Source organism: Coturnix japonica, chromosome 7, assembly GCF_001577835.2.
Source record: "Coturnix japonica isolate 7356 chromosome 7, Coturnix japonica 2.1, whole genome shotgun sequence".
NCBI lineage: Eukaryota > Metazoa > Chordata > Aves > Galliformes > Phasianidae > Coturnix > Coturnix japonica.
In genome coordinates this window covers 29,844,442-29,870,958 of record NC_029522.1, presented here as the reverse complement: position 1 = coordinate 29,870,958, position 26,517 = coordinate 29,844,442, and the positions used below count along the sequence as shown (strand labels likewise).

Sequence of the window (26,517 nt, the reverse complement as noted above, 5' to 3'; positions counted from 1 at the left end):
GCTCCAGGGGTCTGCACTGAGGAGCTGAAGTAAAACCAGGAACCAGTGCCAGCATGCAGAAGGAAACCACAGCCTGTGGTTTATCTCAAACTTTCCCTTTTACGCCGAAGGGATTATTTATTCTGCATTCAGTCTTGACTCCGAACCTTCATCTTTTCCCTTTTAACCATCCCTTTGCAACCTTATCCCTCCCCCCTCTTCCTGAGGATCCCTCAGCGCACACCATGCACACACACATCCTCCCGGAGCACAGCTGCTCACACGGCAGGGGAGAAGAGCTGCACAGCCCTGGTAAACCAGAGAGCTGCCACCTGTGCCAGGAAGATGCACCCACAGCCCGCAGCACGAGCAGGGGCTGGGCTCAGAACCTGCTACTTAAGTAGGAACGGAGCGTTTTGCCATTTGCTTCTTGATCTTTCAATATTCATGCGGGCGCTGCGGTGCGTCGGAGCCCGGGCTTGGAAAAATCTGTCACTTTGTCACTCCACGCTGTGCCTTGGCTTTAAGGTCACCGATGCCAGATTTCAAGAGCTGCAAACTACTGACTCCAGCTTTTTCCCCCTCGGAGCGCAGCGCTCCGAGCCCCGCCGGGCCGTGCCACGTCACCGCCCCGCAGCCCCGGTGCGGCGTTCATTGTGCTCCCCGTCTGTGCCGTCGAGTAAATGAGCCGTCGGCAGCCCGAGCGGTGCTGTGCGCTGCCAGCGGGCAACGCCGGACACACTCGCTCCTGGCTGCGGAGCCAACGAGGATTTAATGCTGTAGGGTGCTCCGAATGCAGCGAGGGAGCGTTGCGGCGGTACGAAGCGCAGCAACACCTCCCGACAAAGTTCTGCGAACGCAGTTAGGACGGCGCGGAAGGTAAGAGCCCGGCATAGAGCTGGCGGTGTAATGAGCAGCAATAGTTTCCTCCTGTGCAGGGGTGTTGGGTTACAGTGCGAGGCTGGGCGGGGTGGGGTGGGGTGGGGAGAAGGAAACCTTGTCCCGCCGCCCCCTTCCCCTCTTTCCTCTTGGGTTGCGCACAGCGGACGGGCGAGCGGGGCGCGATGCTGCGGGCCCGAGGGCCGGCGGGCGGCGGGGGGGGACTGCCACGCAGGCAGGGAACGGCGGGCGGCCGGGGCTGCGGCTGAGTTTTCCCTCGCGTTGCGCTGAGCCGGGCAGGGAAAGGGGACCGCGCCGCCCACCCCCAGGCAAGGCGGCCCGGACCCGCCCGGGGGGATCGCGGGGAGGATGAACGGGCTGCGGAAGCTGTTCCGCGGCAGCGGCCGGGCGCTGGCGTTCGTCTTCGTGGCCTCCGTCATCTGGCTGCTCTTTGACATGGCCGCGCTCCGGCTCTCCTTCGGCGACGTCGGTGCGCGGGCAGCCGTGGGACGGGGGCGGCGTGAGCGGGGCCGGCCATGGAGAGCCCCCCCGGAGCCGGAGGGCGGCAACCGCCGGGACCACGTTCCCCCGAGGGCTACGGCGGCGGGGCTGGCGGCGGCCGCGGGGCCGCGTGGGGGCGCGGACGGGGAGAGAGCGCCGACGGCGTCAGCGGGGCAGCGGGGTCCGGGTGGGGAGCGGAGCCCCCCGGAATCGGCCGCCCCGAGCGGAGGAGTGCGACCGGGGGGGACGGTGGCGCGGGTGTCCGTCCCGCACGACGTGGCACCGGCTCGGGCGGGGGACGCGGCGGCGGCTCGGACTGTTCGCGGGGACGGAGAGCCGGGGGCACCGCCGGGAACGGCGGGGGGCAGAGCTCTATCCCCCAAAGCCCCGTCCCCTGCAAAGCGAAACGGGACGGAGGGACCCGAACACGGTGCCCGCGGCAGTCCGCACCTGGGGGGGGCCGCCCCGACAGCCCGGGTAGCGGAGAGCAGAGAGGGAGAGAACACAGTGTCTCCTCCTGAGCACTTCGTCCTTGTTAGCAAAGAGGGTGTCAACCTCACTAATTTTGCAGCACCCAGCCTTGGCTTCAACTCTGGGGGAAACTTGACCAGGAGCCAAGAACTGCACCGAGTACCAGGGAGCAATGGCACCTCTGCCACACACATCACCATCAGGACTGCAGCACAGCGCACCCCAGGCCGTGGCACCCCCATGGCAGCAGCAGCAGGACCAGGGATGGCCCCTGAGCTGGGTGGGAAGGAGGCAGCAGCCATCGGCACACACCGGGTCCTGGCCATGGATGTCACACTGGTGCCCAGAGACCCCCAGGCACCTGGGCAGTTTGGACATCCAGTGGCAGTCCCTGATGACAAACAAGAAGAAGCCAAAAGTCGATGGAAGGAAGGAAACTTTAACGTCTTCCTCAGTGATTTGATCCCTGTGGACCGAGCCATAGCAGACACCAGGCCTGCTGGGTAAGCCCTGCTTTGCCACGCTGCTGGGTGAGTGATGATGGTAACGGTGAGTCTGGGAGAACTTCCAGCGTGGCTTAACTGGCTGTGCCTGCTGACCAGAGAGGTGAGGGCATGTAGCTTGGTGTATATCAGGTGTACCGTATCAGGTGTGGCACCATTCAGTGCTCATGTGTTTGGTTCCACACACAGCCAGTGTGCCTGGGTATCAGGAGCATTCCATGCCCATGACATCAGGGGCTGGCACCCACCTGGAGAGTAGCTGGCAATCCAGCCGAAGCTGCCTGCTGTTTGCCGACACAAGGATGTGGCTGTGGCCAATGTGACAATGGGGACATCCCAGGTTCACTCCTTTTCCAACCATGATTATCCTGCTGCCCAGCACAGGGTGTCAGCTCTGCAAACCTTGGGACTGTTGGCAGAGTGGTGATTGAAAAGCAAATACTCACAATGGGGTGAGAGGTGTTGGCCTCACATTGCACCATGGAGTCTTAGGTTGTGTATTAGGGGCAATTCCTTCTCCAGAGGGTGGCCGGACACTGGCACAGGCTGCTCAGGGAGTGGGGGAGCGAGGGGTCACTGTCCCTGGGGCTGTTTTAGATCCATGGGGATGTGGTACTGAGGGACGTGGGCATGGTGGGGTGGGTGGGGTTGGGCATGGGGATTCTAGAGGTCTTTTCCAGCCTTAATGGTTCTGTGGTTCTGTAGACCCCTCATCCCCTTTCCCCTGCAAAACGTGCTGTTGGTTCTGCAAATGGCACAGGGGGCAGGTGGGAGACCTGTGGGGCACAAATCCTCCTGTCTGTCACAGGAGCTTTGACGTGGAGTTTGTGCTGTGCCCTGTCCCAGTCAATGCATGTGCATTCCTGTGTTGTTCTGTGAGCCATTGGAGGTCCTGGCAGGGAGGAACAGGGCAGGGGAGGAGGAAGGCAGCCATGGCAGCTTCCCAGTGAGCAGGAGGTGTCACATACAGAAGCCACCTGTATGCAGAGCGAGAGCTGCCTGCAGTAAAACCGGAGCTGAGGGCTGAGCACTGGGAGCTGCAGTGCAGAACAGACCTGCAGGAGCACTGCCCGCCTCTGGTTAGTCAGGAGTTCTGCTGAGAAGGAAGTCACATCCGTTTTGTATCTGGGATAATGCCTGGCTATCTGGCTAACAACACCTTGGCCAAATAGAGGTGGGTCCCCACGTGCCCCAGTTCCTCCCACATCACTGCCACAGTCACTCTGGGGCAGTTAGTCTAGGATTAGGTAGGAACCCAGATTTCCTGGCTGAAACAAAGGCTGCATGCTGTATGGCACTGCATGCTGTATGGCACTGCATGGTGTGGCTGAGCACCGTGCAGGTCAGGGCGGCAGTGCCAGGCTATGGACAGGACAGGAGACCTGAGGGAGCAATCTCCAAAGCAACTCCAGCAGAGTCAGAGCATACACCTCCCTGATTTCAAGGGGATATCAGCAGAACGTAAAGGCTGCAGGCTGCTTTTCTTTAGAGGCCTGTGTAAGGGTGCAGTTTCAAAAGAATTTGCTTAACATTAATTATATAGAATTAATATGCATGCATGTATATAAAATGTATGCATTTATGTATGTATATTCTGTGTAGTTAGCAAAGAAAGGGAGCCGCAGAAAGTGGTGAATTACGTTTGGCTGTGGGTCAGCAGTGACAAACCCATCACTGCCCTCCATGCAGGTGCTTGGAGCAGCAGGTTCACGACGACCTGCCAACCACCACCGTCATCATGTGCTTTGTGGATGAGGTGTGGTCCACACTGCTGCGCTCGGTGCACAGCGTGCTCAGCCGCTCCCCCCCACATCTGCTCCAGGAGCTCATCTTGGTGGACGACTTCAGCACTAAAGGTGAGTGAAGCTGCTTCTACCTTAGTTAAGCTGAGACAGCTCAAGGCCAGAGCACCATTTGTTCTTTGTTCTTCACTTTGAATACTAGTAAGAAATCGCATTTTTCTCCTGATGTATTACCATGCATGCACAGTGACTCCACAAACCAGCTGGTGATGAGCTATGCCAGCTTGTGTCCCTGCCCTGCAGACACCTGTGTGTCTTTGAGAACTTCCAGGAGCTCTCTGCCCATCGCTTCTCACACCTGGAGATAGGTGCAAGATGGGTCTGTCAGCCTCGCTCTGCTTTTCTCTCCCAGACTACCTCAAGGAGAAGCTGGATGCATACATGTCGCAGTTCCCGAAGGTGAAAGTCCTGCACCTCAGAGAAAGGCATGGTCTCATTCGGGCCCGGCTGGCGGGTGCGCAGGTTGCCAGAGGTGAGACAGAGCCGGGGCATTTGGAGCTCCCTACGTGGCCCAGCACTGCCAGGGGCTGCTGGCACACACCTGATGGTACCACGACTCCTGCCCGTAGGCACCGTGCTGACCTTCCTGGACTCACACGTGGAGTGCAATGTGGGCTGGCTGGAGCCACTGCTAGAGCGTGTCCGCCTGCACCGTGCCAGGGTGGCCTGTCCTGTCATCGAGGTGATCAGCGACAAGGACATGAGGTAACATGGCCCAGGTCATCCTGCCGTGGCACTAGGAGAGCCCTCACTCTGTGTCAGAATGTAATAGCAAGAATCTGCACGCCCTAACCCTCTGCCTGCCCTCCCACGGGGGCATACACCAGAAATCAGCAGCAGAAGTCTTGGCCACTCCTTTATCACACACCTCTTTATCTTTTCACTAATTTCAGGTCAGGAGGTGGTGGCCTCACATTGCACCGAGGGAGGGTCGGGCTGGGTGTTAGGAACAAGTTCTTCCTAAGAGGATTGGCTGGGCAGTGCACAGCTGCACAAGGAGTGGGGGGGGTGATTTACCATTCCTGGGGGTGTCCCAGAGCTGTGGAGATGTGGCACTGAGGGATGTGGGCAGTGGGCCTGGTGGGGTGTGTTGGGATCTTAGAGGTCTTCTCCAGTCTGAATGGTTCTGCTGTTGTAGATGAAGAGAATTCCTGATGAAATTTGTTAGAATCCTGCTTTAATTAGGTACAGACGTTCTTCTTTGTTCATTAAGGGTGACATTTCAATCAGGAATGTGACTCAGAATTCGTCATCTCCATCTCTGCCCTGTTCAGCTACATGACAGTGGATAACTTTCAGCGTGGGATTTTTACTTGGCCGATGAATTTTGGATGGAAGCAGATTCCACAAGAAGTCATTGAGAAAAACAAACTCAAGGAAACTGATATAATAAGGTACAGAGGCAAATCTGAGAGCTTTGGGAGCCCGCCTGTTTGCAGTTAGCAGCTCACTCTGTGCTGGTGGTGTGACACAGGGCATCACCCCACTGGCCGTGGCAAAGCCCCAGCCACCAAATATTGTGTTTTTAATGTTACCTTTATCAGTCGGCACCAAAAGGCTGGGTCCCAGGGTCTGTGCTGTAAGTGCAAACCCACACGCCATCTCCAGGCACCTCACAGCCCTGCTTGTGGGTGATCTCTTGGTGAAGGTGAAGGGGACAGGTGTGTTCTGACCTACTGACCTGCACCTTGCTGCCTGATGCAGGTGCCCGGTAATGGCAGGGGGCTTGTTCTCCATTGAGAAGAAGTACTTCTTTGAGCTGGGAACGTATGACTCAGGTCTGGATGTCTGGGGAGGTGAAAACATGGAGCTTTCATTCAAGGTAGGTCACTTTTGGCAGCCTGTTCTGCATGCCTGCTCTGGGCAATCCTGCAGGCACAGCCCCCAGCCCCTTGCTGCTTCTCTTCTGCCTTGCACAAAGCCAGAGCGCAGAGTTCCTGCCCAGGCATCCTCTGCTCCTCAGGTCTGGATGTGCGGAGGAGAGATTGAAATCATCCCGTGCTCCAGAGTGGGGCACATCTTCAGGAACGACAACCCCTACTCGTTCCCAAAGGATCGGGTGAGAACGGTGGAGAGGAACCTGGCGCGTGTGGCTGAGGTCTGGCTGGACGACTACAAGGAGCTGTTCTATGGCCACGCGTATCACCTGCTGCAGCGGCGCCCTGAGCTGGGTGACCTGAGCCAGCAGAAAGCACTGCGGGAGAGGCTGCAGTGCCACAGCTTCCACTGGTACCTGGAGAATGTGTACCCAGACCTGGCGGCTCCCCTGGTGAAGGCCAGCGGGCTGGTAGGTACCGAGTGATGCTCCTCTCCTTTAAACCTGGCCTCGCTGGCTTGGATTAAAGGCGTGGAGTCATCTTGGTGCACCTGGAATGAGGTAGTGGGTCTTCAATCCATGGCAACAGTCAGGATTCTGCTGTATGTCTGTGAAGTTTCTATAAACTCCTCACAGAACAGTCAGTTTTTGAGAAGGGCTAAAAGTAACCGGTTCCGAGGGGCAGTTTGACCGTAGGGCTGTACAGTTCTGTACTATTCCGTTCCATGCCCACCAGCAGGGTGCAGCACATCGCCGCTCTGCTCAGGAGTTCCGCCAAGACATTGCGCTCAGTTGCTTGCGGTCTCTGATCGCAGTCACATCGGGGAAGTGCCCGCTTTGTAAGATGAGTTGCAGTGATGCCAGCAGTGCAACCCGGAGGGCTCACACCCTGTGTGTCTGAGAACAGGCCCAGGAGCTCCACAGTGAGCCAGGCTGAGCAACAATAGCCTCGAGGACATGGAAAACATGGAATTTCTGGAAAGCATTTGCTTCTTTAGGTTTTCTGCTTCATCCAGAGCAGTAAAGCCCCGCATCACATCCAGTGCAGAGCAGTGAGGCCATACACAGGGACCTTTGTTTCAGTGGAACCACAACCTCCGCTTCTCAGTTCTGTGCCTGTGAAAGTGTCCATGGTGCTGCCGTGCTTTGTCCTGATTCAGGCCACCTGAATTGCTCTTTTATCTTCATTCTCAAAATTTAATAGGGCAGAAAATCTGTTTTTCAGCTAGCTCTGCAAATTCCAGCTGTGCTGAACCCTAACCAAGTTTAGCTGGGAGCTGTGCTCTGAACAGCCTGCTTATTCCCTGGGATTAATTCGGGAATTCTTCAGCAGTTCTGAGAGAAGGAAAGGAGCCATGTTTGCAGGGAATTAAAGGCCCTGCAGGGACTGGGATTTGGTGACAGTGCCTGCAGCCATGGCTGCTGCCGTCCCTGCGTGCAGTCCTCTCAGCCACAGAGCCTCAGACAGTGGGCAGAACTTGGAGCTGCTTTCAGCAACCTGACCCAGTGCTGTGTACTGCAAAGAGCTCCTCTTGTCCTGCTTTGAGTGCTTCCGGAAGGGGCTGGGTTTGGGTTTCTCCTGCAGGAGAAATGTGTAGCAGAGCCGTGTGCACTGACACGCACCAAGGAGGAATGATGTGGTGGCTCTGCTTCCCCCCATTAAGAGGGCAGTGTTAATCAGTGCTGGCATGGGGACTGCCTATGCTCTTTGTGACATTTGATGTCTCAGCATGCATGTCGGTGCTGTTTTCCAGCTTGTGAACGTAGCCACGTCACGCTGCGTTACTGCACAGAACACCACTCTGGCTCTGCAGGCATGTGATGTTAACAACAAGGTAAGGTGCTGCATGGAGCACGCAGTGCCATCTGTGGCATGTGTCCCTGCCCCTGAGGGAGCAGCTCCCGGGCTCCTGGCAGAGGTCCCCCATCACCCATCCCTACCACAGGCACAGCACTTCAACTACACCTGGCTGCGGCTGCTGCGGCACGGAGAGCTGTGCGTGGTGCCCATGGGTGCTGCAGGAGCACCAGGACTGCAGCCGTGTGGGGGCTGGGAGAGCAGCCTAGCCTGGAGGCACAGCTCTATGGCAGCGCGCCCTGAGCTGGTGAGTAGCATCCCAGCCCTCCCCACAGCTCCCAATCCTGGCTGCTTGGCCACACACCATGTGTCCAGAGCAGGAGGGAAGCACCACGGTAGGGCTGCGCCATCTGCAGTGTGGTGACAGCCAGAAGAGCCCTGGTGGCAGACCAGGTGATGGGTAGCACTTATACTGGTATTGGTATCCACTGGTGTTCTGTTCACAGTGTGTTTGTTTGTTTTGTTTTTAAGAAGAGTTTTGAGTAGGAGAGAATTGGTACTTAACTTTGTGACCTGCACTGCAGTGCCTGTGCCAGCCCCCTGTGGGGCTTTGCTCTGAGGAACTGGCATCTTTGGCAACACTCCTAGTTTAGGAAGGAAGAACAGTAACTGTGACTTAACACCTCAACCTATAGCAAAGACCCCACTTCTCTTCAGCCCAAAGCAGTAATACTTCCATGCATTATGGGGAGAGGGGTGGCATGGCATGTGCAGTGCTGTCCAATTTTTGCCCAGACAGAAATCCATGTGTCCTTTGAGGACTGTTCCCCCTCAGTGTTACTGTCTGTGTGCCAAGCACTGCAGGCCAGGCACAGAATGCCCCAATAGGGGCAGCCCTGGGGCAGCGCCTCTCTGGCACTGGGGTTATGTGAGGAAAGTTGTGCAGATGTGAACCCAAATGATCACCCTCTCCACAGGCTGAGCACCTCATGGTGCAGCACCAGCATCCACCCACCTGCCTGCTCGTGCACCCGGTGCTGCTGGCCTTGAGGGTGGGCACATGTACCGCCACCAACCGCTACCAGCAGTGGAGGTTTGGCAGCTACCATGTGGCATGATGGAGCACGGGCCCACCACAAGACATCCAACAGCAGGGACAGAGACAGGAGTTCTCATTCAAGCAGGAATTGAACCAGCACAGAGAGAGCTCAGAGCAACCAGCACAGCACAGCCTGTGTAAGGACACTGAAAATGTGGTTTTCCTTCAACTGTGAGGCAAAAACCCACATTGTTTTATGCGTTATTAAATGGAAATATTTTCTGAAGTCTTCTGTCCTTTTGTACACTGACCTTCTGTAACGTCCCCAGGAGCAGCACGTGCTGAGAGGAAGGCCTCTGGGCTCCCTGCTCTGTGTGCAGCCAGCAGGGCACCGTGGGGTGGCTGTGGGCACTGGTGTGGCTGCACATTGTTGCCCAGCATTTCCAGGCTGGTACAGAGCAGCTCGTTCCTCTCTGAGGTCAAGAGGCACGACATAATGTTACCCTTCACATTGAGGATCAGTGCTGACAGCACTTGACAGCCTGCGTCTGCCAAACCATTGAGTGCCCTAACAGCTTTCCACAATTGGCTCCTGCTCCATATGTCTTCCTGATTTTATCTCCCCCCTTCGTGCTGCTCGCCTGCAGTCGCTATCAGAAAAATGGCACAGATGTTGTTTGTGCAGTCATGTTGTATCAGGAGCGTGAATTTCATTAAATGCTGTTTGCTGACATTCAATCATTTGTCACTGAACAGTCACGGCACGTTCCCATGTCATGGTCACATCCCATCCCCAGCATTGTCCCAGTGCCTTCATCCCCCTGTGCCTGTGTCAGTGGTCGCTGCAGTGCTGGTGTCTGAGTCAGACCCAAGCACACCCTCAGGGACTGCTGGTGATGCACAGGGATGCATGGATCCCAGCACAGCCACACAGCTCCTAACCCAGCACAGCAGTGACTACAGAGAGCAATTACTTCCAGAATGGGGCTGAGCCTCCAGTCCTGACCCCCTGGAGCTACTCCCCCTTTCACTCCCCCCCACATTCCCACTGTGCTGTCCCAAATGTTATAAAATTATCATAGTGACTCTTAAGGTTGAAAAAGACCTCTAGGATTATCAAGTCCAACCTCAGCCCACCCCCACTGTGCCCATTGACCACTCAGTGCCACATCCCCACAGACCTTGAGCACCCCCAGGGATGGTGGCTCTGCCAATGTTTCCTAACAGCCAACCTGAACCTCCCCTGGCACAACGTGAGGCCATCCCCTCTCGTCCCATGGCTGTTCCCTGGGAGCAGAGGCCAACCCCACCTCACTCAGCCTCCTGTCAGGAGCTGTAGAGAGCCATAAGGGCACTGCTGAACCTCCACACCAAACAATCTCAGCTCCCTCAGCTGCCCTCCATAGGACTGCACTCAGATCCTGCACAGCTCTGCTGCCTCCTCTGGGCACAGTTAAGGACCTCGAGGTCTTTCTGGTAGAGAAGGGCCCAAAACTGAACACAGCACTGAGGTGCAGCCTCACCAGAGCTGAGTACAGAGGGACAATCAGCACCTGCTCCTGCTGGCCACACTGCTGCTAACACAGCCAGGATGCTGATGGCCTTCTTGGCTACGTGGGCACACTGCTGGTTCATGGTCAACAGCCACCCACAAATACCCCCAGATCCTTTTCCAGCCTTCCATGCATCTGTAGCACTGCATGGGGTTGTTGTGGCCTAAGCACAGCACCCGGCAGCTGATCCCATTGAACTTCACCCCATTACCCTCAGCCCAGCAATCAGCCTGTCCTGATTCTCTGCAGGGCCTTCCCATTGAGCACCTCACCTGCACACAGCCCTGAGAAACCAAGCTGAGCACTGCAACACAGCACAGATAGGTGATAAATGGAGGAGACCTGCAGTGTGGGGAAGGCTGCCCATGGCACAGCCCCTCCAGTGCCTGGGATGGAGCATTGGGAGCAGGCAGGTGCCAGCAGCCTGCCGGGAAGCACTGAGTGGGGTCGGGGGAGAGCCAGGCAGTGGGGAACAGACCGGCACTATGGGGCATACAACCGACCTCTGAGGGTATTGCAAACCAAAGGGCAAATAAACAATTCTGAATGGTACAATGAGGACTGTGTTTTGTTTGTACAACACAGAATTGCCATTTATTATTTTGACATTGCCAATAAATAATTGCCTTTCAGTGGAACAAAAAAAAAAAAAAAGTCAAAGCAGTACTCAGTGCTGCTGGAAAGAATGTAAAACTGAGCATTACAAAAGCAGTGATGGCCAAAGGGGAGTGCTGGGGTGGGAGCCACAGCCCAGCCCTGCTCGGAGCTCCTCTCCTTGCCCAGAGCATCCCCAGTCCTTTCTGGGATGATGTCTGCAAAGCTCCGTCCCAACTCAAGACAAAGCTTTCCATCAAACAGTTTGAAAGAGACCGAATCCACAGCGCTGTGCTTATACAAGAGAGCTTTAAAATGGAGAAAGGGAAAAGGCTGCGTTCGGGTGGCAAAAAAATATCCTGACATCTGCTTTGTCTCAAGAAAAAAAGAATTAAAAATCTGCATCTAAACTGAGTTTAAAAATTGAGTCGTATGAAACGCAGCCACAGTGCAAAATGGCAGCACATGGAGAGCACGGCTGTGCTGCAGGGAGGTTGCATTGCACTGATCCTAGAGCTGCACGGGGCTGGGTTGGGCTGTGCTCAATGGGGCTGGGCTGCGTGACCCCAACCACCCCAGCAGCACAAGTTGGGACCGCAGTGAGCTCGGGGCATGCTGCTGTGTGAGCAGGGTATGAAAAATGGAATCAAACAGGTGAACTTGAAGCGGATTGATGTCACACCTTCAGCAAACCCATCGCTCCCCCCTGTCCCGTGGATGCCCCACCTGCTGTCAAGGGGAAGGTAGTTAGGGGATCACATACGAAAAGGAAGCAGGGGTGGATCCATGCTGTGTGAAGGCCACGTCTTGGGAGACAAACAAAACCAGAACCAGCGCGAGCTCTCGGGCACATTAAGTGATTCCCCACCTCGGTTTATAAGTGCATCATGGATTCGAATTCATCGATTCTTTGTTTGGTGTTTCCTTTCCTGATCTTCCGGTAGGAAATGGTGTTGTACCGGGAGTAGCTGTGCCTGGAGATGTCGTTCTTCTTCCCCAGCCCCGGCTGCTCCCCAGCCCTCTCTGCTGGCACATTGCAGGTGGGGCTGCTGGGGGGGGAAAGCTCCGTGCTGGCCTGCTGCTGCTGGGGGACTGCGCCGCTCCCCTTCGGCACCTCTATCACCTGCACCTCGTCCTCCTCGGTGTCCTCCTCCTCCTCCTCCTCTTCCTCTTCGTCCTCCTCGGCGTCATTCCCTCTCTGCTCAGTGTTGCTTGTGGGGGTCACCACTACCTCCCCACCAGGACTGCTCGCTGTGCCTGGCGCCCGCTGCCCTGCAGCACAGAGCAGCACTGTGAGCCCCATCCCACCTGGGTGGGTGAGGAGTGATACCCCCAGGCTGCACCCATCGTGCCCACATGCACTGCAGGCACAGCCCAGCCCACAACAGTGCCAGAGCTGCAGCTTGTGGAGCACAGACCTCTGCCCAGGGTCACACAGCCCACCCAGGACGTGGGCAAACACACGTCCCCACTTGGGAAGTATTTGGTATTGTCCTGCTTGGCACATCTCTGCTCCAGTGCCACAACAAACACTCTATTCAGTGTCTGCCTGCAGGGTTCTGAGTAGTAATTAGGCTAAATTGGTCAGGTACTAAAAAGCTGCCTGCAATTTGGAGATAAAGTGCTCGTGGCAGAGGTGAGGGGGCTGTGCAGGATCATTTAATAGATTTTATTGTGCACTTGCAAAGCAGCACAGCTGGAGTGGGGATGCTGGTGTGGAGAGGGAAAAGCCTCCATCCTGATTCATCTCAAAGCCATTCAGTATTATTTTGCTCAGGACAAATGCTCATATATTTCTTACTTTCTTAGTGAAAGGTACACCAGTTTCTATTCATAAATCACGGCCATACATCTCCTATATCTGCATTCACACGGCTCAGCTCTGTGACAACCACCCCGAGCTGCTCATCTGCTCCTCTCTGACGAGGGGCTCAGTATCGATGTGGCAGCTGACATATAGGAACCAGCAGCTCACGGCAGATTGCCAGGCATGTGAGTGGGGGCAACAGTGTGGGATGGCAGCAGCCATTCCTAGAGCCAGCAGCCCTCATCCCAGCCACCCCTTGTCCCCATGAGGAGCTCAGGAGTGCCCACACGAATGGTCAACATTGAGACATTACACTGGAGCCCTCATAAATCAGGGAGGAAAAGAGTCCGGGTTCTGAGGACATGCAGCTACCAGCAGGAATTCATCTCCCTCCTCTGCAATGCAACACAAGGCTTTGGCTGAATTTGGAAGTGATAAAACTCTGTGTAGCATTGCCTGGGAGGCCACTTGCTGCCATGCTCGGGACTGTGCTCCGGCACACAGCACTCTGCATTACCTTCCTCCAGCTCCTGCCTGCAGGCTCCCATGTCCTGGGGCTCAGTCACATCCTGGGGCTCAGCTGCTCCCTGCTGCAGTGCCGCAATGTTCTCCTCTTGCTTTTCTTTGGGAAATACAAAAGACAAGAATTGGACTCGTGGAGCGGTTAGTGATAATAATTAGGTTTTAATCATTGTAGGTTGGCAACAGAATTTTAGAGTGGAGCACAGAAATTGCTCTTTTCTTTGGTCGCGTACATTCCAATCCATGCTTTGTAACCGCCGGCTCAGATCAGTCACTAACATTCAATTACTCCGAGTCACTGTTACCCTGAGCTGCAGCTCAGGGGCTCTGAGCAGCGCACATAACACATCCCGCTCCTCTAAGGCTGCACAGAAAATAGAGACTTTCCTGCCCAAATACTCAAAAAAAAAGGCTGCACCGCACATTACCTCCGCACTGCTCCCCTCCATCACAGTCCCCGTGTTCCATGTCCTCTGCCAACGAGTTCTCGCTTTCCTCCGCATTTCCTTTGGCCAGCAGAGCGCCGGGCTGTGCACCTGCCTCCATGCAAGGCACCGTCCCCGCGGCCCCGATGATGCCGTCGGTGATGCTGCCAGCCAGCGGCAGACCCTCCTCGGGGGCCGGGCTCCCATTGCATGCGGGCACACCGGGCACCGGGGGCACGTTCTCGCTCATGCTGTGCGGGCAGCCGGCCCTGCTCAGCCCCGGCGATGGCAGCGAGGGCGGCGGGGGGTTTGGCCGTGGCACCTCGGGGCCCAATCAGCTCCTCGCCCACCACGAGGGCTGCCCTGACCGCACAGTTAAATGCCCACCTCTATTTACATAAACAAACAATATGAAGCAAGGCGGCTTTTGTGCTGGAGCGCAGAGCGGGGCTCTAACGTGTCAGCCGCGGTCACACACAGAGATTTTGTCTTCTTGCACAATGGTCCTTTGTGCCTCCCACTGCAGCGGGAGCACCGACTGTTCTCCCCCCGTAATCCGCACAGGGTGACCGCCCCGTCGCAGCCCCGTAACCGGCTTAGCGCGGCCCCAGCTCTGCCCCGTGCGGCCCCGGTGCACCGGGGCCACGTTGGTACCATCAGCGCTATGGGAGGGCGCTGAAAGGTTGGATGTTAGGGGGAAGTTCTTTACTAGGAGAGTGGTTAGGTCCTGGAACAGGCTGCCCAGGGAGGTTGTGGATGCCCCGTCCTTGGAGGTGTTCAAGACCAGGTTGGACAGGGCCATGGGCAACCTGATCTATGGGGTCTCTATGGGGATCTATGGGGTCTCCTGGGCAACCTGATCTAGTAAAGGTGTATGTTTGGTGGCCCTGCCAGGCAGGGGGGTCGGTACTACATGATCCTTGAGGTCCCTTCCAACCCGGGTCATTCTGTGATTCTGTGAAAGCAGCCACATCCCATGGGATGCTCAGCGGCAGCTCCAAGGAAAGGCACCTTTGGGCCGCAGAAACGCTCCCTGAAGGAATAAAAAAGGGGAAGGCATGAGATAAATGCACCCATAGGAGCTGCCGGACAGACCTTCCAGGCAGGCAGTGTGTGAGGGCTGTGCCAGCGCTTGCTGGCCCTTTTCTGACCACAGCTGAACCCTGCCCTGCCGACCAGAGCCAGGTTTACATAAGGCCGTAATCTCCTGCTCTGAACAACTTTTTTGTATTCATACAATGCAACATTTCTGATATCTTTAGTCTCCGGGATTTGGAAATCCTCTTGTTGAGGTCAGACCTTGATTAAAAGCAGAGCCAAAGCCCTGTGACTGTTTTAGTTCAGCCGTGAGTTTGCATCTTAAACTCAACAGCTTCCAATTGCGCTGGGAGTGGGGTTAGCACCTCGTGGTCATAGCATCATTTGTATAAATCCCTTTTGAACCCCTTTCCAAGTGACCTTTGAAGCAGGAAGTTTCCATTCCAGAAGTCCTTCCCATCAAATTTTGCAGGTAGCACCACCGTGAGCGCAGACAGCAGGAAGGCAACAACAGGAGCCCCTCATTAGAGCCACAGCAACTCCAATCCATCTCAGCAATACTGAGCAGCCATTCCAGGGCTCCTTGTGCTCTCCACAGCTCATCTCCTGCCACCCTGTTTCTACTCCAATCACAGCTCAGCTGGCGTGAGTGCTGCAGCATTGGGCCAGGGCAAGGCAGTGCTGCTCCTGCCCTTGTTCCAGGAGCAGTGAGCCGAGGCCATTGGGAACTCCTTGACTGCTGCTGGAACTGAATGCTGCCTGGTCTGAAAGGCACCGAGCTGCACAACCATGGATGTAAAGGGGCTGTGCAGTAGGCACAAAGTTCCAGGACTGTCCCATCTGAATTATGGCCAGAATGGAATGTTACTGACCGAAAGCAATTCCCAGCTCTGCAGATGTGCCAGGTGCACTCACTGCACTCCATAAAGCCCCTCGGTGCCATGAGAGCTGGCTGCCTCCAGCTGCTTTGCACAGAAGCCTCTAAAGCAGCTGCACAGAACAGAAATACTGGGCAAAAACAGAACTCAACTGGGCAGAAGCACACACAGAAGGCAGCAGCATCACAGCTGGCCCTGAAACACGGGCAGAGATCAGCCACTGAAATGAGAGCTGCCTCCAAGCAGAACAGGGACAGGGGCAGGCAGAAACCCAAGGTAGGGACAGGGAAGTGCAGAAACCTCATGTATGCCCACGGCTTCCTGGACCAGGTCTCCAGTCTGCAAGGGGAAAGCAATTGCAGGGTAACACAGCCCTGAAGCCAGAGTGGTTTTCCATCATAATTCCTGCAGAAGCCAGAACACATCTCATGGCTCTGGGGGAAAAAACCACTTCAGCTACACAAAGTACAGCCCAGGAGAGCCAAGCACAAACCCCACCCAAGGCCAGACATCCCACATGGGCTCTGAGCTACGGGCAATAACCAGCCTGTGGCAGAGGAGGGGCTGGGGGGCTCTGGGGTCCCTTCCAAGCCAACCGGGCTGTGGTTCTATGGTTCTCCCCCAGAGGGCAGTGGGCACAGCCCAGCACTGCCGGAGCTCCCAGCCATAGGGTTTCGGTTTTCAGTGGTCCTGTGTGGGGCCAGGGGTTGGACTCGATGGACTGACTCCTTGTGGGTCCCTTCCAACTCGAGATGGTCTGTGCTTCTACGATTCTCCCCGGGCTGCCCCGAGCTCTGTGTGCTGCTGCTTGCAGTGCTCTGCATTTTGCCCGTGCTCCTCCCACCCCCCCGGCGGCCCCCAGCCCGCTGCAGAGCTGTGATCGCCCACATCCTGTTTTTGATGCGTTGTGCAGCTCGTGGCGGCCAGAACACCGCGCTGTGGTCACACGCTGTGCTGTAGCAACCCGAGCACTCTCTCACCACTGCAAGAACAGCATCACCTCCGTAACAGTCTTTTAAAGGCCTTTCTCAGGCCAGCTGGGTGCACGGGCACACTGGGCCCATCCACACTACCAGCAGGCACACATCATCCAGCACAGCACATCGCCCTCCCACACCAGGAATCACTGCTTGGGACCATAAACCTGCATTAATTCCCAACAAGATGCAGCCCCAGGAGCAAAGCTCACATCACATTTTGAACACCTTTTGTGCCAAAGGAGGAGCAGGATCTGCTGCAATGCAACTGCTCTGCCCAGAGCCCAAGAGAGTTAAGAGCTCAATGAGTCTGAGTGGTGTGGTCAGACCATGGCATGCTGATGAGCATTTAGTCCAACCTGCTGAAATTCCATTAAGCCAATCTGACCACAGCAACCCCAAGGGGTGATGGTGATGACACCTCCACTCCTAGTGGACCTGGTCACCAGCTGAGTAGAAGCTCTTGCTTTATTGAAGACCTCTGAAGACTGACTTTGGTAACAGAAAATAAATACTTAGAAAATTTGCACTCGATTAAAACCCATCATTAACACTACATATGCTGAGGGAGTCTTCAAAGTCCTTCACCTCTCGGAGCTAGCCATTTTTTATGTTAATGAAGAAGTCCACGATTCACTCCAATCAAAAATTTAAATAATTAATAAACCAGAGCCTTTTAAATACCATCAGTCCTGCTGTAAGGCCGTGTGGGTAAGGAACAACTGCAGGCTCCTGGGGGCTGCGGTGTCACACGCGGCTTTCCTCCTCCTCCAGCGCCCGGTGAAGACCTGGAATGAATTTCAGGAGCTGCTTTCGGACGCTGGGTCTCCTGCTCTTCCTCGGGAGCGTCCCAAAGCTGCTGGAGCTGCCGCCACTCTCCCACAGCGGGGACATGGAGCCGCTGCTGGCCAGGCTGATGCTGCGGTGTCTGCGCAGGGAGCACCTCCCGGCCGTGCCGTCACCATCCCTGGGCAGGAAGCAGTCGTCATCCACGCTGGACTGGCGGCTCAGGCTCTCTGCCGCGGAGTCGTCGAAGGCACCGCTCTGGTAGAAGCTGTCCTCACTATCCAGGGTCATGGAGCTCAGGCGGCTCCGGGAGCTGCTCTCACTGGAGAAGCGGGTCTTGCTTAGAGACAGCGGTCCTGGCATGCAGTCCCCAAATAAGCTGGCTTCTTCCAGCCCCAGCAGAGCGTTGTCATTCACCTCCCCTGGAAGCAGAGGTCAAGAAGGAGCATTATTCAATGGCATCAGTGAGCTCCTGCAAGCAGATGCAGCCTATGACTCTGCAGAGCTGTCTAGATCCAGGTCAGCCTGGCTCCTCTAGCCCCTTTCAGCCAAGGCCACCAGCTGGGCCTTCATCCTGGCCCACTCTCCTGCCCTTTCTCTCGAGGCAACCCATATTGAGAGGGGGACTTTGTTTGTTTCTAAGTCCAGTTTAAAAAAAGAGAATTGAAAAGAAGCTTTCCAACCCACATGGACTCCTCTCCTAGAACTCACGCATCAGCCTAGCACCCAAGTTCATCAGACAATGATAAAAAAGCTTCCCCAGGAGTCAGCCCATGACCTCACTAAGAGGGAAGAAAAGAAGGAAGCAGATGGAAGCCAGGTTAGAGGAGCGCCTGGTGCTGCTCAGCCCCAGCTTCCCCCCGAGGTCTCAGCAGCGCTGTGGTTTCCCACCCAGAAACAGAGACTCACCGTGCAGCAAACGCTGTTCCCGTAAGTGCAGGGAGCGCAACTCCACCCACTTCTGCTGCAGAGTTTGCTGCGAAGGATTAAAAGAGCTGACTGTCATTCACACTTTCACAAAGTTACAAAACACTTCAAATAAAGCAGGTTCCCAGAGAGCACTCTGCCTACAGGATGCGGTGTGCCCTCGTTTTGCACAACACAGCTTTCCTGGGGCCCAGCAAGCTGCACAACTTCCCTGAGCAAAGTGTTCTGGCTGAGGCACTGCCTGCGTGAGATGTGCTAAAGCAGAAGGCTGCAATCTGGAATGCAGGCAGCCACACTCAGCTGGCCTTTCACTGTGCAGCATGCACGTGCTGACATCCCATCCTACCAGTGAGCAGCATTATGTTATTTCCCCTGCTGCAGGTCAGCCATTGATCTAACAAATAACTGCTGCACTGGTTCAGAAGTAGTCAAGTGAGTGCCTGCGGGGTCAGCCGCACCACAGACTTCCTTGGCAACCTGCACAAGCACACAGCTGGGCAGCCTGGTAAGTTACACAGCTATCCATGCAAACTGCCCAGGCAAAGCTTGCGTGGACAATATTGCTGTTCCTTGCACATTTTTCTCTGTTCCACATTCCAGCAACACCAATCAAAACACCACGGCTCTGGGCTAAAGCACCAGCAGGGCAGCAGCCCTGGGGCTCTTTGCCATCCCTTGGCCCCAGCCAAAAGCACAGCCACTTGGCAGGGTGGTTTCTCCCATCCCATCAGACCTCACTGGCACTGACATGGGGCACAGCCCTGTGCCACACACCAGACATTAGTGCCGACACTCAGGGCCAGGCCCACACCCAACTTCACACAAGAGTGAAAGCTCTCCTGGCTGAAGCCTGGCACTTCTGGGAAACCACTGCTATCTGAACAGGAAAGCTGGGTGTTTCACAGCAGCTTCTGTCTTCCTGAGTTCTCTGCACCATACAAGGAGGGGCAGCCGCTCAGTGCTGCTCACACAGGCGTTGACCCCAGATGCACACAGACAGCAAATCCCATCCCTGCTGCAAAGCTCTGGCAAGCCTGAACATTTATGATGAGGTTTATTCCAGCCAGATCAGAATCCAGTTTGAAGTACCCCATTCCTGCAGGTCACCTTGGCTCAGTGCTGCTATAAGGAAAAGCTCTCCATCAGGTAAGGAATACTCCAAAGTGTCTACACGTCATGCTTTGACATCCTCCAAATGCTGGCTTAGCTCGCTGTTTACTTACAGCACTCATCAATTCTCAGTCTGACCAAGTTTAAGAAAAGGCAAAAATTGTCTTAAGAGGAGGTCAAAATTATAAAAATGATTTTTTTTTTGCCTAATTTTCATCATTTGATCTAATGAAAAACAATCCTATGTCATGTGACCAACATTTTTTCTTCCCTAAATCAGGCCAGGTTAAGATCTGGAGAAGCTCAGCACCCACTGGCAGGATGAGCCCTTGGATACTATCAGAAAATGCCCAGGGGCTCACAAAGACCCTTTGCAGTCCCAGAGCTGAAGACGTGTGGCTCCCAGAGATGTGATGGGGAGTCAGGACCCTGTGGTTGTGGCATGACAACCTCATGTGCAGGCTGGTGCTGCAGCCAGAGCGATGCTGCAGTGCCCACAGTGAGGGGGTGCTGACATCATCCCCACACACAGCAGTGGCACCCAGCCCCTGCAGCATCCCCCAGGGAGGCACTGGGACTGGCAGCACCAGCACCAGGGACACATGGTCCCCCGGCCCCTACCTCACCTCATGGCCACCCCCACAAACAGCCAACTCACAGCAGCACTCTGCATTTGACAGCAGCGCAGTGGTTCACTGTGTTACCTTCAGCAGATGCAGCTTGGTCTCCAGCTCTGTCTTCCTCAGGAACAGGGCCCCGTTGACAGTCTCCAGCCTGGAAAGAAGAGGGGGCTTTGGGTGCCAGCACTGGGTAGTAGTGGCCCCACAGCAGCACGTGGTGCTATGTGGTCCTCATGGAGGGGATGCACATGGGACACTGGGGGTCCAGATGTGCCACCACTTCCCCTCAACAGATGGATTCAGCACTTGCTATGGGATGAGCATGGGCAAGAGATGCATATCACAGCACTGCGTGTCTGTGAGTGTGGCACTGCTGCTTAGCACAAGATTTGATGGCTTCCAGTAGGACAGTGTCAGACTCAACTGTGAAGGGCAGATGCCTACCTTAAATAGTTCCCTGAAGACTTTATCAAGTCTACAATTTGCTTGTGACTAAAACCATCAGTGTTCACTCCGTTGACATTGGCAAGAATATCACCTGTAAGGATAAGCAGAGGCTAAAGTGAGCATCTTCAGCATACGCATCCCTTCCACATTCTATAAAACAAAACTACCATGGAGAAAAGCAACCCACAGATAGGAAAGAAAACAAGTCATTACCAATTTGAAGGCCAGAAAAATGGGCAGGACTTTCCTCTTGGATTTTGCAGACACAAGTGCATACCTCCAGGGAGTAATCGGTTTGGTTTGGAAATCTAAGTGTCTGTAAATAGCGAAAAAGAAGTGCTGCTGACATTGAAGACAACAAGCAATATTTACAATACTGTCATATGATCTATTCTGATTTCACACTGCTTTTTTAAAAGGAGAAGGCTGTGTTGAGCAGGTTGTATCTTTACAACGCCTGTAAAATCCATCGTCCTGTTATCAACTCAGACATTCATTTAGAAAAGTGCTAAACTAAGAGATACGACCTGAGCAGATTTTGCAATGACAGGAAATGTATTTTGGGTTGCATGCAAATATCAGTATTCGGCCACATCCTCTGCCACGCAGACATTTAAGACTGAAGCTGAAGTTCCTGAAAACCCACGACTGTCAAACCTACCTTACATATGTGATAGGTTCCCACATTCCTCAGTCAACACTGACAGAGATGAATTCTATCATGACTTCAGAGTTTATTAGGGCAAATCACACCAACGTGGTGATTTCAGTCTTAAAACCACCAGAAAAGCTTTCAGCTAAACTAAGAACAGCACATGATGTGATGCCCCATCCCTGGAGGTGTTCAAGGCCAGGCTGGATGGGGCCCTGGGCAGCCTGGGCTGGTATTAAATGGGGAGGCTGGTGGCTCTGCATGTGGCAGGGGGGTGGAGCTTCATGATCCTTGAGGTCCCTTCCAACCCAACCATTCTGTGACTCTGTGATGAGGGTTCTGAAGGATAAACCACTGCATATTCGAGGCAGTAGGATATGCCTGTTTTTCTGTTTGGACCATCTTGAGCGGCGGGATTCACCATTCCTAGCTGAGACGTCTGTCCACCAGCTCAGCAACTCTGCCAGAGCCACCCAAAGAGGCAGATGTCCCCAGCAAGTGACTGGTGGCCCTAAGAGCTCCATTTCTAACCAGGAGGATGGGATTCTTCCACCACATGCCTTCTTCTCTTCATAGACCATGGAAAAAAATCAGGCTGTCACTTTGGGCTGGATAACTGTGCTTTAGGTGGCCACAATGCCAGGAAAGACATGACTTGGAGCAGCTGATGTGCAAACACCTGGGCATGGACAGAGACACCCCGTGTCCATCTCACCACCAGAATCCATTTAATGAGTGGGGAGTACTAGTACAAGCAGCTTGTACCAGTACCGGAACAAGCAGCACACAAGAGTCTCTGTGTTCAGCCATCGCTGTAGCTCTGATGAGCTCCTTGCAGATGGCAGACCTTGAATTTCACATCCTCATATTCTGGTTTGCCCGTGTTCAAATTATAGCAAGAATGAAACTGCAACTTCCAAATAGTGGCTTATGCTTGGTACCAAACAGATACTGTCATGTCACAGCCTGGACTTTCTAGTGAAATGCTCACACTGAAGGTACATTCAGGAAGAAATACACCAAGAGCAATTAATTCTAATCAGAATGTCACATATAATGAAAATCTGCCCAGCGGTTTATACAAAAGCCGGATAATTGACTCAATTATCTTCCCTTCTGAAAGCTTTCAAAGTGTTCCTGAGCTGAACACTTACAAAACCATCAGTCACAGAATCAACTCTGAACAAGCTGGGCTTTCCCCACAGCACTCCTTTCACCAAAGCCAGCAGGTCCCTCTGCACAGCGCCGTGGGCACAGCGGTGCCATCTCATACAGCAGCTTTTCTAGAAATAAAAGAGGGTTTGGATCTCTCTTGTTTTATATAAAAATATCTCTGAAAACACGATCGCCTGAGGAGGAAGGAAGGCGTTCCCATTGCTCACTTTGGACCTGAGGTGTCTCCTATGGTCAGCTCTCCAACTTGCCGTGGGACCAGGCTCTCATTTGTGTCTGTGAGAACTCCTCAGTAGCACATCCCATTTCTGTACTGCTTCTTAAGCACTCCTGTTTAACAAGGGACTCACAGGTTTCTTTCTCTACCCCATCCAGCATTAATCTAGTTTGGAGGATGTGAGTATTATAGCTTTAAATGAATCAATTTGCCACGTAAGTCTTACCTGGATTTCAAACCCAAACGTCTCCTTATCTTCTTTCAATATAGAAATGAAGTGTCTGCAAGAAAAACGCTCAGAATTACCAGGGTTGTACAGCAGGGAAAGGCTGTGCCACAGAGGGCAGTGGGTGCAATACAGCTCCCAGGGCAGACGGCACAGCCCTGAGCTGCCGTGCTCAGGGAGAGCCGGGACACCAACCTCAGACTTTGGGTTCAGATGGGGCTGTGTGGGGCTCGCTGCTCCTTGTGGGTCCCTTCCAACTGGGATATCTTATCTTTCTATGATTCCATTCCTGAGCCCCTCTACCCTACTTCCCCCTTGAGTGATCCATCCCACCCGGGGCTGGGCTGTGTGAGCACAGCTGGTGGGGCATCGCCGTACCTCTGTGGCTGGGAGCAGTCCCCCAGGGAGCTGGATCTGGTCAGAGCGAGCTGCAAGCAGAAAGAGGAGAGGAAAAGTGTCAGTGGGGTCACAGCTCCTCGGGGCTCCCTGTGGGCCACAGGAAGCTGCTGCTGGAGGAATGCCACTGTGTTGCTGTTAGGCTGGAAATCAGTCCCTCAAAAATGGTATTTTTCCAAATCTTTTAAACACGACATTCAGCACTACCAAGATAGGAACATCACAGAGCAAAACAAAGCCATGAGTGCTCTTAGCACATGGTAATATCGATCCGGTTGCTTACATCCAGAAGACATCAACGGATGTTTCTCCGTGGGGGACAGCCCTGCAATTCCAGTCCCAACCTGATGTGAAAGCATCGCTGCCCACCAGCTTTCTGCTGTCCCAGCCCTCCTGCAGCGAGCAAAGAATGGGGAGCTGAGTCACTGCCGGCCGATATCCCGTGATAACAGATTGTGCAGGGGTGACAATGCGACCTCTCCCAACCAGCTCTCAGACATCACTCCCAAGGAGGAGGTGAGCACAGCAGGACGTGGCTGGGGAACACAGCAGCACACACCGGAGGGGCTCAAAGCAGGAGGGGCTGCATGGGAATCTGAAGGGCTGCTGTGCTCACATCAGTGAGTGCAAGAGGAAAATTAGTGATGAAAACACAGACAAAAATCTGATAGGAACAGTTCCTGGAGTAGGGGATTCTGAACAAAAACTGCTGGAGGTGCAGCTTCTCAGGGGGCAGAAACTGGAGGGACAAAAGGCACAGCTGCTAAAGAGGAATGCTGTGTTCTGTAGGGCATCAAAGCAGGACCTCCTGCTGCACTTCAGCATCCAGCAGTAAAGCAGGGAGGCTCCAAGACTGGAGCCAGGGGTTTCCAGTCAACATTTTCAGTAACACTGTAATTATCATCTATCAGGTGCCCAAATCACAATTCTGTTATGCTGAGACCTCAACTTCCTTTCACACCTTTCCCCTAAAAATTCAGTAGGTATTTGTAACTTTAACATGTACCACAAAAGGCAAAGAGCAGACACACACATACACACACCACAAAGCTGCAGGCAGCTCTCAGCAGCTACTAGTAGTGGCTAAATAGTGTTTCCAAGCTGATGCATGGCCATGGCAACAAGCACCCAGCATCCCCACTTCATTCAAGGCAGGCTTGTGCCTACAGAGGCCCGAGAAAAGCCAGGATCAGCACTTAAACATCAATGCTTTGTATAAACATGAGCCAAAAATAAGGAATTACATTGCTACTAAACTATATAGTCAACATAGTCAAACATCTCCGGCTTCAATAGTGCAAAGCCATGACAATGTGCAACCACCAACACAACTTCCATTTTATGAACCTGTGTTTAATTGGAGAGAGAAGCAGGGAGGAGTAAGGGGTGCCACGTAGTAACACATTTGGAGTTCTTCCTTAACACACACAGACACACCACGGCTATTTATCGCTCATTCATCTGCACCAGGACCACCAAGTGCTGCTCTGTCACTGCTGGTGGTATCTGCACCAATGCAGCAGAGCCTGCCCAGAGCTGGTCTGCTTCTGGCTGTCCTTTACATCCGCAGGGCTGTATGGGAGGAATGTGCTGCTGTTGCTGCATAAAGCAGAGCGTTCAGTGCACAGACATTATGTGCCAGTTTTCCGATAACACTTCAAGACGATAATGCATTTCAAGCACTTTCAATTTAGGCTTATTCACACAAGACAAACAGGCGAGCTACAATTGCTCAGCTGGCAATTTACAGCAGCAGCAAAAGACAGTTTCGTTGGCCTCCCATTGCAAACAACAGAAATTTTCTGTTCTGCATGAAAAGGGAGCTTATAAACAGGAGGAACACTGGCTTTGTACCTGGGCAGACAGTGACAGGACAAGGGGAGTGCTACTGAACTAGAACAGGAGATTTAGGTTGGACGTGAGGAGGAAATTCCTTATTCAGAGTGCGGCGAGACCCCAGCACAGCTGCCCAGAGCTGCGGTGCCCCATCCCTGGAGGTGCCCCAGGCCATGGATGGGCCCTGGTTAACCTGAGCTGGGGGCAGCCAGCCCACGGCAGGGCTGGGCCTGAGGGGTTCCTTCCAATCCAACTGTGCTGTGGTTCTGTGATTGATTCAATGAAAAAGCACAGCAACAGGGACAGCCAAAGTAGCTACGATAGTTTCAGTAAAATACCCCAACGTTTGGAAAGAAACAACCCATGATAGGTGCTTCCTGCCAAGGATGCAGGACAAAGCCCAGCCAGGACACTGTGCTAAAGCACATCCAAGGTTAAGGGAGCACCAGGCAGCAGGATGGTCCTCTGTGCCTCACAGCACACCCAGAACGAAGAAGCTCAGGCCAGGCAGGATCCCAGCTGCAGGAGCTCTGCTGACCCCCAGCACGCCAGGCAGTGTCCTCCCGCACCTCCCCTTGGCAGTGCTCCCACACTACAGCTAAGAAAGAGCCCGTTGTGACCCAAACTGACACTCAGCCCGTGGTGCCCTGCAGGCTGGAGGTCCCCTACCTGCTTGCGGCTCCGCGGCAGCGTCCCCACCGTGCTGACCAGCTGCTGCAACCGCCTGCTGTCCATCTGCACACCCCGATCCCCACTGCTGGAGCGCTGGTTGTGCTGGGCGAGCCGCCGCAGGGACATCCTGCTGGCAGGGCACTCAGCGCGGCATGGCAAGGCGCGGAGCTGGAGTTTGGGTGCACTCCTCTCTGAGCAACCAGAAAGTATGAAAACGGAAAGCGGGCCATGTGACTTGTGGTTTAGGTGCACATTACATAAATCTCTTCTTGCAGCTCACCAGGGCTGCTCCGTGTGTTTGTGCTCATACAGGAGTTAAGAACTAGGCTTGGCAGCTACAGAAATCTGCTTAATTTTTCCGTCCCTGCACATAGTAACGATTCTTACTGAACAGATCCTACTTGCTGTAATAGCGTGTCCTTAAAGAACTGTTTGCTTTAGACACTCGCCCGAGCTCAGCTTGTTCATTCTTTCACTTGCTCGGCCTCCCTTGCTTTGCTCAGATTTCCTTTTGGCAAAGGCAGGAAAATAATGCTTTCTTTGGACAACGGCTTCAGCGCATGATTTTCCAGCCACAGGGAGGGAAGCAAGAACTAAAGGCCATGGCCTGAAAGCAGAAGCTGAAACCACCGCTCTGCCCTTGCTTTGCAATACCATTAGCTGAGCATTGGAGCGGAGCAGTGACTCACCCAGCTAATTAGGTTTGTGAGCAATGGCAGCATGCACACACAGTGGTACAGAACAGGGACATCAGGTGCTGTCCCAGCCTGCAGGGCTGAGCATGGAGAGGAGGGCTGGGGTGATGGGGATATGCCTGCTCCGTGTGCCCTCTGGATGATGCCACAACAGGTGCCCACATGGCAGCACTGCCTC

General features: G+C 54.2%; 3 protein-coding genes across 4 annotated transcripts; 1 reads left to right on the top strand and 2 right to left on the bottom strand.

The window, feature by feature from the left end:
- Positions 1 to 1,015: 1,015 nt before the first annotated feature.
- GALNT5 (polypeptide N-acetylgalactosaminyltransferase 5) lies at positions 1,016 to 9,074 on the top strand. Of its 2 annotated transcripts, XM_015869219.2 has the most exons (10): positions 1,017 to 2,333; positions 4,023 to 4,189; positions 4,488 to 4,607; positions 4,705 to 4,840; positions 5,410 to 5,529; positions 5,840 to 5,957; positions 6,099 to 6,422; positions 7,706 to 7,786; positions 7,898 to 8,056; positions 8,727 to 9,074. In XM_015869219.2, exons 1-10 carry the CDS (start codon positions 1,228 to 1,230, stop codon positions 8,865 to 8,867), a joined length of 2,472 nt encoding a protein of 823 aa, XP_015724705.1. In that variant the 5' UTR covers positions 1,017 to 1,227; the 3' UTR covers positions 8,868 to 9,074. The 2 variants fall into 2 exon arrangements, with proteins under 2 accessions (XP_015724706.1, XP_015724705.1); XM_015869220.2 differs by lacking the exon at positions 7,898 to 8,056 and having other exon boundaries at positions 1,016 to 2,333.
- A 1,812-nt stretch (positions 9,075 to 10,886) lies between these two features.
- ERMN (ermin) lies at positions 10,887 to 14,448 on the bottom strand. Its single transcript, XM_015869199.2, has 3 exons — positions 13,693 to 14,448; positions 13,260 to 13,364; positions 10,887 to 12,207 (listed from the first exon to the last, which is right to left on the bottom strand). The coding sequence occupies exons 1-3, from the start codon at positions 13,937 to 13,939 to the stop codon at positions 11,810 to 11,812; spliced, it is 750 nt and encodes a 249-aa protein (XP_015724685.1). The 5' UTR covers positions 13,940 to 14,448; the 3' UTR covers positions 10,887 to 11,809.
- Positions 14,449 to 17,032: 2,584 nt separating this feature from the next.
- On the bottom strand, positions 17,033 to 26,221 carry CYTIP (cytohesin 1 interacting protein). Its single transcript, XM_015869201.2, has 8 exons — positions 25,642 to 26,221; positions 23,119 to 23,168; positions 22,741 to 22,795; positions 20,686 to 20,788; positions 20,470 to 20,563; positions 20,110 to 20,179; positions 18,278 to 18,344; positions 17,033 to 17,790 (listed from the first exon to the last, which is right to left on the bottom strand). Exons 1-8 carry the CDS (start codon positions 25,768 to 25,770, stop codon positions 17,330 to 17,332), a joined length of 1,029 nt encoding a protein of 342 aa, XP_015724687.1. The 5' UTR covers positions 25,771 to 26,221; the 3' UTR covers positions 17,033 to 17,329.
- Positions 26,222 to 26,517: the final 296 nt, after the last annotated feature.